The following is a 13,699-nucleotide window of genomic DNA, read 5'->3' on the forward strand; positions in this document are numbered from 1 at the left end:
TGTATAATTAATTAACACCGTAATTTTTCGGCACAAGAATTCGTATATATTTTAACATGTCTATATTTATTGAAGAAATTATTATTAGTATTTCAAAAAAGTTATAGTAATTTCTTTTATTTGTTAAACGTAAAAGAGTAATTATATTTTTTTTGTCTGATAAGAGAAATTACATTTGAAAGAAGTATAAAATTACCTTTTCTTTAAATCCCGAAAACTATTACTTTTATTAGTTACTATAGTATATATTTTTGTTGTCACCACACATGTCCATGATAATAATTCCACGTTGCAATGTTACGATCACATACAAAAGTTCTTCATAAATAAAAATCCCAAGTTGCTATCCAACAACTCGGTTTGGTTTTCCTGCTACTGCTATTGCCCATTGTTTTGGGGGATGGTGATCAAATTAGGATTCACATGACACTTATCAGATTTGTCTTGTATGATGTGGGATGCTTTGCAAATCCTGTTCTGTACGCTAAATGCTGGAAGTGTGTCTACCTTAAGACAAATGACAGCTTAAAAGTGTGCATAAAAAATATAGGTGCATACTGATCCAAAGATTTAAAGTGCATGCTACCTATCTAAAATTATAAATTTTGGCCACTTGAATCAATGTATTAGTTGTAAATTTCATAGCTAAATGCCACTTCACATTGCCATGTCTGTGACTATTTTTGATGGAAAATTTTATTTGGTTAGAAGCATTTTTAGCAAACAATATCATGATTATTGAACTTAGTTATTCTTAAGAAATGCATTTGAAGATGCTTCCGATAAAACACTAATATGTTTATAATGCATAAATACTTTTTACTTTATGTTTGAAATGTCACAAAAACGGTTTTATCGTTTTTAATGGAATGCCAAACTATCCCATAACCTGTTAATATTAGTTTGATTTCGGACACTTTTATTTTTATTTTTTAAACAAACGATATCACTACTTTAATTTAACTAGAGGGATGGAATGTTTGACACTAAAATACAATGCGTTGAAGAAGACCATAATCATTAGAGTAATCCACCACAGATTCTTCTTTCGGACACAAGATTAGCATATAAAAACACTATGATATGTTTCTAACCCATAAATACTTTTCTTTCTGTGTGAAACATCATATAAACGCTTTTGTCATTTTTAATGGAATGCCAAACTAGCCTAGAACCTATTAATATTATTTTGATTTTAGACCCTTGTGTTTTATTTTTATTTTTTATGATACAAGCGATGTTACTATTTTAATTTAATTAGGGGGATGGAGTGCTTGACACCGAAACACAATGCGTTAAAGAGGAGACCATAACCATTAAGGTATCACTTACTTCAGACTCTTGTTTTAGCACTTAAATTTTAATGATTCTTCTTTCGGACACAAGATTGGCATATGAAAGGAATAGCATACTGTAGCAAGTATTGAGTAACATTCTGTAATTGCCATTTGATTCCAGGCCAGGGATTTTGCACTTGCACCCAGAGACACTGGTGGGCTTTGTCTTGGAAAGCAAGAAACTGTATGTAGTTTTCTTGGACCAAGATAGAGTCACATACATGGAAGCCTGAAATTCCATGAAAATGTTATGAATATTTTTGGAAATGAGCAATAATGACACCATGATAATGAACTCCTACAGAAATGACACCAAGTTGTTATATATAGTTACAAAAAAAATAAAAAACGAGATTACCCTTATTTTTATTTTTTAGAGAAGCATGCTAAATCTCTCGCTTCACTCTTTCAACGGGCGAAGCAACGGTAACACAACGATGATATAATCACGAGATAATAAATCATATTTTGTAATTTTGCTGTAGAACGATCGATGTTTATTATGTCGTCATCGTATCATCATTGTGTTGTCGCTATGTCATCGTTGTATCATCGATATATGACCAATATGTCATCGTTACTAATTGTTTCCGTAAAATATATTATTCAAGTAATGGGCAGTCTCATCTTTTTACGTTCAATTTTTTTTTAAAGAGGTTATTTTTTTATCGGGTGGTGCTCTCCACACACTCATTTGTACATTTCATAAATTCCTTGTTAATTTATGTCTTTTAATTCTTTTCAATTGATTCGATTTGATGACCGAAAATTGAGAGAAATCATTTTTGTATCTTTGGTATCATTTTTGTACCAGCAAATTTTAAGGGTGTCATTTCTGTGCTACCAATATTTTTCCACAGTGAATTGTTATACATAGATGAATCAAGTGCCAATTGGGTTTACCTTTATCAGATTAGTATCATTGGGTTTGGCCCACATGATATGATCACCTACTGGAGACATGCCTCGGTGCATTTTGCCCACGATTTTTGAAGGGATAAACTTTAGAAGAGATTTTTAATACAAACTAGTTATGTGTTATAATACAAGTAAAGATATACTTATTTTGGATACATGAAAAAAATCTATCAAACAGTAGTATTCTTGCACCCTGAGCATTTTAAAGTGCTAAACTTGTCTTGTTGGGTGGTTCTTAAACGGACAAGTATCTTGCATGTAGTTTGTTGCGTAAGTTATTAAAAACATATATTATTGCGTCCGAGGGCGTAAGTTTGATTCCCCTACTTGAAAGAAACATATAATTCCCACCGGCAAAACAACTCGTAACATTGCCAGTGTATACATGCAAATCTTAGTAAATGGTACAGACTTCCAGAGGCAATAAGTATATATTTTATTATAACATGAACATAAACACAAATCAAGGTGTAAGTTCCATCTCCAAAGGCAGAAACTCATACGACATGGCATAGCTTGAAACATACAATTCCTACAAATCCGAAGAGACTGTTTCTTGTTTCAAACCTTCAGGCCTCCATTGTGACTTGGAAGTCAAGTCATCAGTTTGAAACACGAAACAGTGTCTTTTATCACTTTTTTTGAAGTCTCAAAGTGAATGCTTGCAGGGATAGAAGAACTTCCTTCAAGTTCTCCTTGGCCTGTTCATCAATCAAGTTGCCATCCCTGTCGAATTTTGGAGGATTATGCTGGAGTCCGTTCAAGAAAAACTCCGACTTATTAATGAAATGAAGGTCGAGAGACACTCCAACTTGGCGAAGATGATACTGGGCTCGTCCTCCGCCAAAGTCTCCTGAGGCACTTACAACCGCGGCAGCCTTATCAGCCCAGACATTTGGTGGTCTAGATGCCCAGTCGATTGCATTTTTTAGAGGTCCTGGCATAGTGAGGGTTAAAACATTCTTAAGGTAGTTGCACAATACTACTTGTTATATTAACCCAAAAAAATATCGGTGATCAAACTCCAAACAAATAGTATCAGAACTATTTGGACATACAAAATTAAAACACTTACCGATGTACTTTCTAATAGAGACAGATCCTCTTATTATACACGAGTTCACGTATACTAGAGAATGTGTCAGTAAATATGTTGATCTTGTATATTTAAATAACATTGCCCAATAACATTTCAATTTTAAATTACATATACGTAGCAACCATATCTGCTTCATGTACAAAAGTATTATAATATTTTTGTATGAGTGGTAGAGAGACCATCTGCTTGAATCATATTTTATAAATTACAAGATGTGGAAGTTGATGGACGTTGAATTCTTTGTATGAATCCTTAAAGAAAATATCCAACTATCAATTCTCACATCATAAGAGATTTTTTAGGAAACAAAGAGATAAGATAATGGGAACAAATTTTTTTTGGTTTTACTAGGAGTGAATACGGTCTCATTTGAAACTGCGTCTTTATATTTCTGTTCAAAAGCATTCTAGTAAAAGTATTTTGAACTTTTTTCACCGAATATAATTTTAAGTGCTTTGGCTAATTTAAAAGCACTTTCAAACAAATGTTCAAGCACGTGACTGACTAACTCGTGGAAGCCAATTTATATGAATTGACCATGATTGTACATTTGAACAAAATTGACAGTGAGGAAAACTAATAAATTTGAAACAACAGTACAAGAAGTAACAATTGTACTCAGGAAAGCAGTAAGAAATGATACCCACCGGAGATGGAGTATTTGTACTCGGGAGAAGCAAAAAAAATGCTATCAGCTTCCAGAATCTTCTGACGAAACGTTTCGACAGCAGGCGGAAAACTCTTCTCCTTCTCGCCCTGCAGATCCGTGTTCAGAAATGGCAGCTCTGAGATGTCCACGTACTCTTTTTCCAAGCCGCTGATCGACGTCTTGCTTAACTCAATCGCTATTAATTAGAACCCCGAAACGACGCCAATCAAGCATTCATCATAACACACACAAGCACTCATCAGTCATCATCCACCAGAAGAAAAGAAGCTAAGCAAACAAAACGAAAACTACGAATATTTTAAGGGTTCGGCGACTCTAATACCCGTGGCTTTTAACTGTTAGATCTTGGTTATCCTTGATCAAATATTCAACTGCATGTTATAAGAAACTCTATAGTATAGAATACCTCGGAACATTAGAAAATCCCAGAAGACTAACCGTAACGAATGAGACCGCGGTTGTAGGAAGCTTTGCGAAGCGACCCGCAAACTGCTGCAACTTTTATGAGCGAGTTCTTGTTCTTTTTGGTGGCGAAGGGGGAGGCACAAGGCCCAAACACGCAGAAACAACCAAACAGTGGAGGCGCTTGGTCTTGGTGGCCAACTTCAACTCTTATGAGCGATTTTCCTGAGGCGGAATCCTCCATTTCTGTAATTTCTCTTGTGGTTTATTTTCTCTTCAGTCTCCCCAAGAACGCAGTGCATTATTATTTCTGCAGTATATTTATGAACGTTGGACAAGAACAATCAATTATTGGTTACATTTTAAAAGGGAAGTTTTAGAGATATAATGAATCTTATCTGATAGATATCAGCAGAAATAAAAGGATGCATGCGCACATGTAGACTGCAGTAGAGCTAGCCTGTGCAGGTTTAACATGGGAGATGCTTTCAAGGGTAATTTTAAAGCTTGTAAATGCTAGTTTTTGCAAGTCCTACGTACACCAAGTGTCCTTACTCTTTCAAATCCCCTTCACCTTTGGTAAGAGTTGTTGCTTTTCACTTTTATCTCACATGCAAATGGATTTGTCTCAATACAGTGTAATTGGTAATTAAGATATATATAATCCGATTATTATCCGAACTCGGCACCCATTAACTTAACAAATCAAATATATAATCCGACATAGCGAGAGACCTACCGCTACAAAAATAGGAAAAAGAGAAGGAAGAGAAGAAAAATTGTTGCTGGCCCCAGTGGCGAAGCCAGGAATTGTCGGGGGTAGGGGCTAAATTTAAAAGGTTAAAGGTTCCGGAAAAATGTGTACATCTGTTTGAGGTCTAAGTCTAGGGTATGCAAGTAGATTATTTGAACTATTCAGAATATTCGTAGGAGCATTTGCACTAACCGAATATTCAAAGGAGGATTTGGACTACCCGAAACATTCGAAGGGGGATTTGAACAACATTATTATTTGAAGAAGGATTTAAGCACATTTCTTGTTGTATCATCCTATTATGTAACTGCATAATGAACAAAGTTCTAAAAAATACTAAGCGTTAATTGGACGGTAGACATGGCGCTTAACACTTAGGCGAGAACCTAGGTGGATTTGAATAAATTTATCAATTTTATATAAATAAGTGTCTGTTTATAGCATATAATATCTGCAAACATTGATTACAAACTAGCATATGGGCACACACAAAGCGTGTGTAAAAAAAATATTTTTATTTTTGGAGTAGGAGAAAGGAAGAGAGTGAGAGGGAATGTGGGAGTGGGAGAGAGCTCTTTTTTTGTTTTTTGTTTTTTTGTTTTTAGTTTTTAATTAGAGATATGTTAGAATCACATGTAGGTAAGAGTTTGAAAAAAAAAAAAAAAAAAAAAAGCAAAATTTTTGCTTTTGATTGTGTGAAATTACATTTTTACCCATATTTCTGATTTATGTTTAGTTGTAATTAGAGAGTTAAACTGGTAATTTCATAGGATTTTGGTTGACAATGTGTGTTTTATTAATATGTAGTTTAGATAACATATAAAAATATTGAAAATTTTTATTTATTACTTTGTTGAATTTGATGGTAAGTAATAAAAATTCAAATGACTACGAGTTCGTAATATTTTACAAAATATTTTTTGAAGGTAGTATGAATCTATAGTAAATTTTAAGATAAATAACGTTGTGTGGTTTAAAAAATATTGGAAAAGAGGTCAAATTAATTGGTCAATAATTAAAAAACAAAACAAATCTTTAGATAAATCAGCATATTAAATAGCAAGTTAGGTGGTCCACATTGATTGGTCAATGGCTAAAAAAAAAAAAAACAAATTGGGGTAATTTTGAAGGGGCGCATGGGTGGGATGGGAGAGAGAGAAAGTCTCTCTTCTTCCTCCCTCTTATTCTTTGTTAATTAGAACAAGAACTCCATTTCCAGAAGCTACAAAATGCAAATCTTCATTCCTCATTTCATTGGTCAGGCCTAGTATTTTTCTTTATGAAAAAAAAAAAATGAGAGCCCACACGTAGATTATCCAGAATATTCGTAGAAGAATTTACACTAACTGAATATTCAAAGGAGGATTTGGACTACCTGAAACATTCAAAGGGGGATTTGAACAACAATATTATTTGAAGAAGGATTTAAGCACATTTCTTGTTGTATCATCCTATTACACAACTGTATAATGAACAAAATTATAAAAAATACTAAGCGCTAATTGGGCGGTAGACATGGCGGTTAACACTTAGGCGAGAACCTAGGTGGATTTTTTAATAAATTTATCAATTTTGTATAAATAAGTGTCTATTTATAGCATATAACATCTACAAACATACTAGCATATGGGCACACACAAAGTGTGTGTAAAAAAAAAAAAAAAAAAAAAAGAATTTTGTTTTTTGAGTAGAAGTAGAGAGGAAGAGAGTGAGAGAGAATGTGGGAGTGGGAGAGAGCTCTTTTTTTTTTTTTTTTTGTTTTGTTTCGTTTTTTTTTATTTTTTTAATTCTTAATTTGAGATATATTAGAATCACATGTAGGTGAGACTTTGAGAAGAAAAAAAAAAAAAAAAAAGCAAAATTTTGGTTGTGTGAAATTACATAATTTATCAATTTTGTATAAATAAGTGTCTATTTATAGCATATAACATCTACAAACATTGATTATAAAACATACTAACATATGGACACACATAGTGTGTGTAAAAAAAAATTATTTTTGTTTTTGGAGTAGAAGGAGAGAGGAAGAGAGTGAGAGAGAATGTGGAAGTGGGAGATAGCTCTTTTTTTTATTTTTTTTTATTTTATTTATTTTTAATTTGAGATATGTTAGAATCACATGTAGGTGAGACTTTAAAAAAAAAAAAACAAGTAAAATTTTGATTGTGTGAAATTACATTTTTGCGCATATTTCTAATATATGTTCAGTTTTAATTAGAGAGTTAAAATGATAATTTAATAGGATTTTGGTTGATAATGTGTGTTTTATTAATATGTAGTTTAGATAACATATAAAAATATTGAAATTTTTATTTATTACTTTGTTGAATTTGATGGTAACTGATAAAAATTCAAATGACTACGAATTCGTAATATTTTACAAAAGATATTTTGAAGCTAGTATAAATTTAGAGTAATGTTAAGAGAAATAATGTTGTGTGGCTTAAAAAATATTGGAAAGGTGGTCAAATTAATTGGACAATAATTAAAAAACAAAACAAATCGTAAGATAAATCAGCACATTAAATAGCAAGTTAGGTGGCGCACAATTATTGGCCAATGGCTAAAAAAAAAAAACAAATTGGGGTAATTTTGAAAGGGCACCAGGGTGGGATGGGAGAGAGAGAAAGTTTCCCTTCTTCCTCCCTCTTCTTCTTCGTTAGAACCAGAACTCCATTTCCAGAAGCTACAAAATGCAGATCTTCATTCCTCATTTCATTGGCCAGGCCTGGTATTTTTCTTTAAGAAAAAAAAAAATGAGAGCCCGCACGCAGCCTGCGCTGCCCTAGAGTGGGGAAATCCAAAAGGCCAGAAAACCAGAAATTTCATCATTTCCGACGAGACCAAAGGGGTGAACCACTGCTCCTGGGCTTGATTTCTAGCGAAGGGAGGGGCGGCCACCCCTTCCTACTCTTCTGTAGCTTCGCCCATGACCAGAGGGGTGAACCACAACTCCTGGGCTTGATTTCCGGCGAAGGGAAGGGCGGCCGTGCCTCCCAGCTCCTTTGTAACTTCGCCCATGGCTGGCCCTTGAAGATTAATTTTTTGTTTGTTTTTCTCTCTGCCGACTAGGATTTGGTAGAGATCTATTTCAAAATCTTGAAGTCATTATTTTACAACCATTGACACAACATTTCATAAGCTTTTTGGTACACATGATTAGATTGAATTGAAATGGATAATCTACTAAATTATTAAAGATAAATTATAAAATTATGACCACCTAGGGAATAGGAGATGAATTACTCACAGAAATCCTCTTTGAATAAATGATAGGGTAGGAGTGAATTTCTTTCATAGATAATCTGTTAATGTTTGATTAGAAGTATTTTGTATTTTGATTAGAGAGGATTTGAAGTGAAGAACAACAAAGAAAATTGAAAACATATAGGATTTCTGTGCATTAGCAAAACGTTGCTGCTAGCTGCTCTATTCATTCATTCATTTATTCGAGTTACAACCCTAAAACCTTATCTACGACTGCAATGCTTAAACAACCAGCAATTAATATCCAACTGTACTAACACGTCACAGCCATTTGATCTCTATCTGTTAGCCTGTCTGTCCGATTGTCTGAGCTTGCCAACCTGCCTGCCTGTCTGATTGCCTAGAGGAGCCTGCCTTATATCCTAACGGAGCTTGCCTTCTTGCTTGTCTGTCTAGTGGAGTCTACAACTATATCTGATTGTTGGCAAGTTCATGTTGTTTACCGCCATCAGTTTAACAGGAGTGATGGAAAATATTAGTATATTATGTTTGTTTTATTATTTGGATAGTTTTGGTATTTTATGTATTAGAGTTTCTTATTAGGTTTTGATTTCTATTAATAGGGTGCTTTGTAATTGAGTTAGAACAAATTATTCATAATGTAGTCCTTCGGTTTGTAGCTGTCATAACAATATTTTTTTTTTAGTTAGTAACATTATATTTGTTTATAATTAGTTTGTTTGTTCGCCCATTATGCGTGCTCAAGTTTAATTTTCAAACTAGTCGAAAGCTAAGACGGTATCTCCTCGATCCAAGCATCGAAATTTCAGCATTAGCTCCTTAATATTAGCCACTGGAACACCATCCTTAGTTAACAAGAGATTTTTCAGTGTGATTGGTACACGAGGTGATATACCACGTGTCATTATACAAATTGTGAGATTTGTCTATTAAAAAGTTAATAACTTAAAAAATAAAATTTCTAACCACTTACATAAAAACAAGTGATGTACCATCTATATTCCCATCACAATAAAAAATTTCTCCTAGTTAACAATCCTCCTGTGTAGTAATCTGCCACAGTACCTCTTTCGCATTATTTCAACGCACATCTCTAAAACCCACCTCAAGAGCAAAATAGAAAAACTCAATGCAAAATCAATCATTTTATTAAAAATCGATTTATTTATTACTTGTTTTCTTTCTTAGATAGAAAACAAAAACGAAAACTGTTCGTGGTTTGATAAGGAAAAAAACTGTTCATTGTTAGCTTAATTAATTGGTTATATAAAGCCGCTGACATGCTGAATAATTAATATCTAACGAACACCTCAAATATTATTCATACAACTAAATGTAAAACTGTATCGAAGAGAGGAGCGAGGACGATCAAAACAAGAAAACCCGGGAAATGGCAGTCCAAACAAACCCTAATGGCTCATTAGTAGAAAGGAAATGACAACGTACGTAACAGGAAAAACATTTCCAAAACAGCCTAACGAATCTACACCATTCGTACATTACAACAAAGCAACGTTATCGAGATTTTGTTTTCCTTTGGAGCCATCCCTTCCCTCCATTCGGACCATTCCTATAGTTTTGTAGGCCTATATATATACACCCCTTCTCTCGTACAGCATGCATAAGTATATTACTGTCTCTCTCTGAGATTGGGGACTTAATTAATCTCTCCTCGGAGACCTTAACCTTCTGGCTTCTTAGTCCCTTTCAATAAGGGTTACGGATTGGGGATATAAATTGCCGTGAAAAAAGAGGAAGAGGAAGGGGAGATTGAAAGCCTGGCTAACTGGGAAAGATCGCAAAGAGTAGAAAAGTACATAATACTTTTTTTTTCTTTCTTTGGTCTGCGAAAAGTATATACACACACATAATGACGCACGTGGTACATAATGTTAGTGGTGGGGAACGCTTTGATTTATACTTTGACACAAAAGATAGAATAATGGTGTGCTATAACAGAACGATAAACCCAGGTGGTGGGATATGGCGAGCACTACCCAGCGATTCCTTCATGTCACCTCTTGGCGTCCTTATTATAAAACTCAGCATTGCCGTCTTCAACACTCGTATTCTTACTTTCGCCTTCAAACCCTTGCACCAACCAAGCATTGTTTCTCAGATTATTGTGAGTTACTACATTTTATTATTATTATTATACCAAATGTTCAACTTGAAACTAGCATTTGGATGGTTGATTATGTTTATATATACTAGCTTCTTGCCACATGTGTGAGCATCTGATAATTTGCTCTTTCAAATTTTTTTATTTATTTAAAATATGTATTTATATGTATTTATTTTAAAAACTTCAGAAGGAAACATAAAAAACAGCCAACTACGTAGGTAGTTTTGAAATTCTTAAATTCAAAATAATGTTATTTTACTATTTTACTCCTATAAATTAAATTGTTTATTTTTAAAGTGCTAATTAGGATGGTGCTTATTTTGGTATGAATGCTTCACGAAATCTTGCTCTTCCTTTATGTATAAACATGATTAGACGTAACGTGCGAACACAGAGATAATATAAATGAGCTGAGCCAGTGCTCAACACAAAACGGACAATAGTTTTTACACGAAAAATCACATATGGCGTTTTTGCCAATTAAATAGTAATTTTCATCTATATTTGATTTTGTTCTTTGTTCGTTAGCAGATGCATAATTAATATGAATTTTCAGGCTGGAATGACAACGAGTACGAGGGCTTTGGGTCAACTGACGAAACCTATATTCCCGTTTAGTACCTTGAAGATTTCTGAGACCATGGGAAACTTGGCCCTCGTTTACTATATGTTTCTAGTGGGTTTAGAGCTTGATTTTAAGCCAGTAGTACGTGCTGGGAAGAAGGCTCTCAGCATTGCGCTCACTGGCTTTTTCTTTTCCGTCCTAGTTGGTTGGGTCTTGTGTCGTTATTTACTCCTCCAAGATTTTGTCGCACAAACACATGATGGAGATCAGGAACGTCCCACTATAAACGGCCCATTGTTCTGGGGCGTTGCTCTCGCCACTACCAACTTCCCAGACCTTGCCCGAATCCTCGCGGACCTCAAACTTCTTTACTCTGATGTTGGAGGACTTGCGTTATCCGCCTCTGTTATCACCGACTTGTGCTCCTGGATTCTTCTTTTGCTCGTAATGGCCATAATCAACAGCGTCCAGATGTATGCAGTGGGCTTGACCTCGGTTTTTATAGGACTGTGCGTTTTTGTAATACGTCCTGCTCTGTCATGGATTGTTCACCGAGTACGCGAAAGAGAAAAAGAGGATAGGAACAACAGTCAGCTTATACGCTTTGTTTTAGCTGGAGTGTTGCTCTCTGGGGTCATTACCGATGCCTGTGGATCCCATTCCATTGTAGGGCCTTTTGTGTTAGGAGCCATTATGCCTAAGGGCGAGTTTACAGACATGCTTAAACAGAAGGTGGGAAATTTTGTGCCTTCGATTCTGATGCCTCTTTACTTCTGTATCAATGGAGGAAGAGTCAACTTTGAGGATATTCTCGGTGACAGAAAAAATCCAATAGAGCAAAAAACTGGGGCTACCGTCGGTCGCGTAGTGTGGGTTACCATCATTGCTTTCGCAACTAAAACTGTGAGCACTTTCGTTGCCGGCATAATCAACAAAATGTCACCCCGGGATAGTTTGGCTCTTGGAGTGCTCATGAACACCAAAGGCTTATTGACACTCATTATACTCAATAGTGGCCGGGACATAAAGGTAATTTACTGATTCACCTTTCACCTTTCAATTTGTTTTCCTAAGTAACAGTTTTCACTTAGATGAGATTGTTTTGTAGTATAGCACGACGCATGTTTTAAGTAAAGTTTTGAATAATTTATGAACGAATGACAATTTGCATGTGGTATACATCTACATATATATATCTAGGCATTGAACAAACAAACGTTCGGAGTATTGATGGTGGTGATTTGGGTAATGACATTTGCGGTTGGCCCGTTTATAGCCTACTTTTACAAGTCCAGTGCCAAGACTTTCGTGCAGTACAAACAGAGGAGTGTAGCAAGCGTAGGACCTAACAACCAGTTTCGAGTCCTTGTATGCGCTCACACCTCACGCAATGTGCCAGGCATTATCAACCTCCTTGAGGCTTCTAATCCAACAACACAATCCCCTCTTCATGTTCTTGCTGTCCACCTTGTGGAACTAACTGGACACGCTTCGGCAATGCTGGTTGTGCACGATGCTTGCAAGACCAAAGATGTAAACTTTCCTGACAAATCTTCGTCTCCGACAAATGCCATTGAGTTATATGTCAAACAAAGGCAAAGTGTCACAGTGCAATCACTCACGGCAGTGTCTGCTTATCCGACGATGCATGAGGACATATGTAACCTGGCTGAGGACAATCGTGTCTCCATTATAATTATCCCGTACCATAAGAAAGCTACAATATTGGATGGAGAAGGAGGGGCAAGAGATGAAGACAAATCGCATTTAAAGAACCTCAACAACAACTTGATGGAAAATGCGCGGTGCTCCGTGGGTGTTCTTTTGGATCGGGGCATCGGTACATCCAACTACTTTGACTGCTGCCGCCACTTTACCATGCTCTTCTTTGGAGGGGCAGATGACCGCGAGGCATTAGCGTATGCGGGGAGGATGGCTGGACATCCAAGGGTTACCCTAACTGTTATAACGTTTAACATTATGAATAAAGAGGCAGAAAAAACGTGCGTCGATGATGATGATGACGGTGATGAGTATAATGATGAGGACGACAACGACAATGAGAACGACGACGACGACGACGATGTTACTCTTGAGGGAATGAAAAGTACTGGAGAAGAGAAAAAAATGGATGACTTGTACTTGGATGAGTTTAGGTTGAGGTCAATGAATGATGCCTCCATAAAATTTGTAGAGAATTGGGTGACCAGTTGGGAACAAATTCTCTCATTAATACAATCCACGGAGGGTGAATATGATATGTTCATAGTGGGTAGAAGACATGGAGAAATGCAAGAGGTCGCCACAACGTTACTGGATGACGATGACTCGAACGACATTGGAGTTCTTGGAGAGGCATTGGTATCTTCAAACTTCACAGCTAGTACATCCATTCTAATTGTGCAAAAAAGTGAATTTGCTCATGATTCATGATTTGAGGGAGCGAATGGGATTATTTCTTGGGAGCTGTTGGAGTACAAAAACCAACCATACTACGGCATAATTCCCCAGCTAGCTATCTTTTCCTTCTCTTTCCTTTGACATTTTTTTTCTTTCCTTCCTCAAATACCCAAAAATTACAGATCTGTTTGTTATTTGGGT

At 35.6% G+C, this 13,699-nt stretch overlaps 2 protein-coding genes and 1 pseudogene across 2 annotated transcripts; 2 read left to right on the plus strand and 1 right to left on the minus strand.

The window, feature by feature from the left end:
* Positions 1-2,692: 2,692 nt before the first annotated feature.
* On the minus strand, positions 2,693-4,731 carry LOC137748051 (NADPH:quinone oxidoreductase-like). The gene is made up of 3 exons (XM_068488152.2): positions 4,463-4,731; positions 4,002-4,199; positions 2,693-3,192 (listed from the first exon to the last, which is right to left on the minus strand). Exons 1-3 carry the CDS (start codon positions 4,668-4,670, stop codon positions 2,888-2,890), a joined length of 711 nt encoding a protein of 236 aa, XP_068344253.1. The 5' UTR covers positions 4,671-4,731; the 3' UTR covers positions 2,693-2,887.
* Positions 4,732-11,173: 6,442 nt separating this feature from the next.
* On the plus strand, positions 11,174-12,139 carry LOC137748050 (cation/H(+) antiporter 15-like). The gene has a single exon (XM_068488151.1). The coding sequence runs from the start codon at positions 11,174-11,176 to the stop codon at positions 12,137-12,139; it is 966 nt and encodes a 321-aa protein (XP_068344252.1).
* Positions 12,140-12,346: 207 nt separating this feature from the next.
* Positions 12,347-13,531, plus strand: LOC137748049 (cation/H(+) antiporter 15 pseudogene; annotated as a pseudogene).
* The last annotated feature ends 168 nt before the right edge of the window (positions 13,532-13,699 follow it).

Source organism: Pyrus communis, chromosome 2, assembly GCF_041283825.1.
Source record: "Pyrus communis isolate YQ-2024b chromosome 2, ASM4128382v1, whole genome shotgun sequence".
Classification (NCBI taxonomy): Eukaryota; Viridiplantae; Streptophyta; class Magnoliopsida; order Rosales; family Rosaceae; genus Pyrus; species Pyrus communis.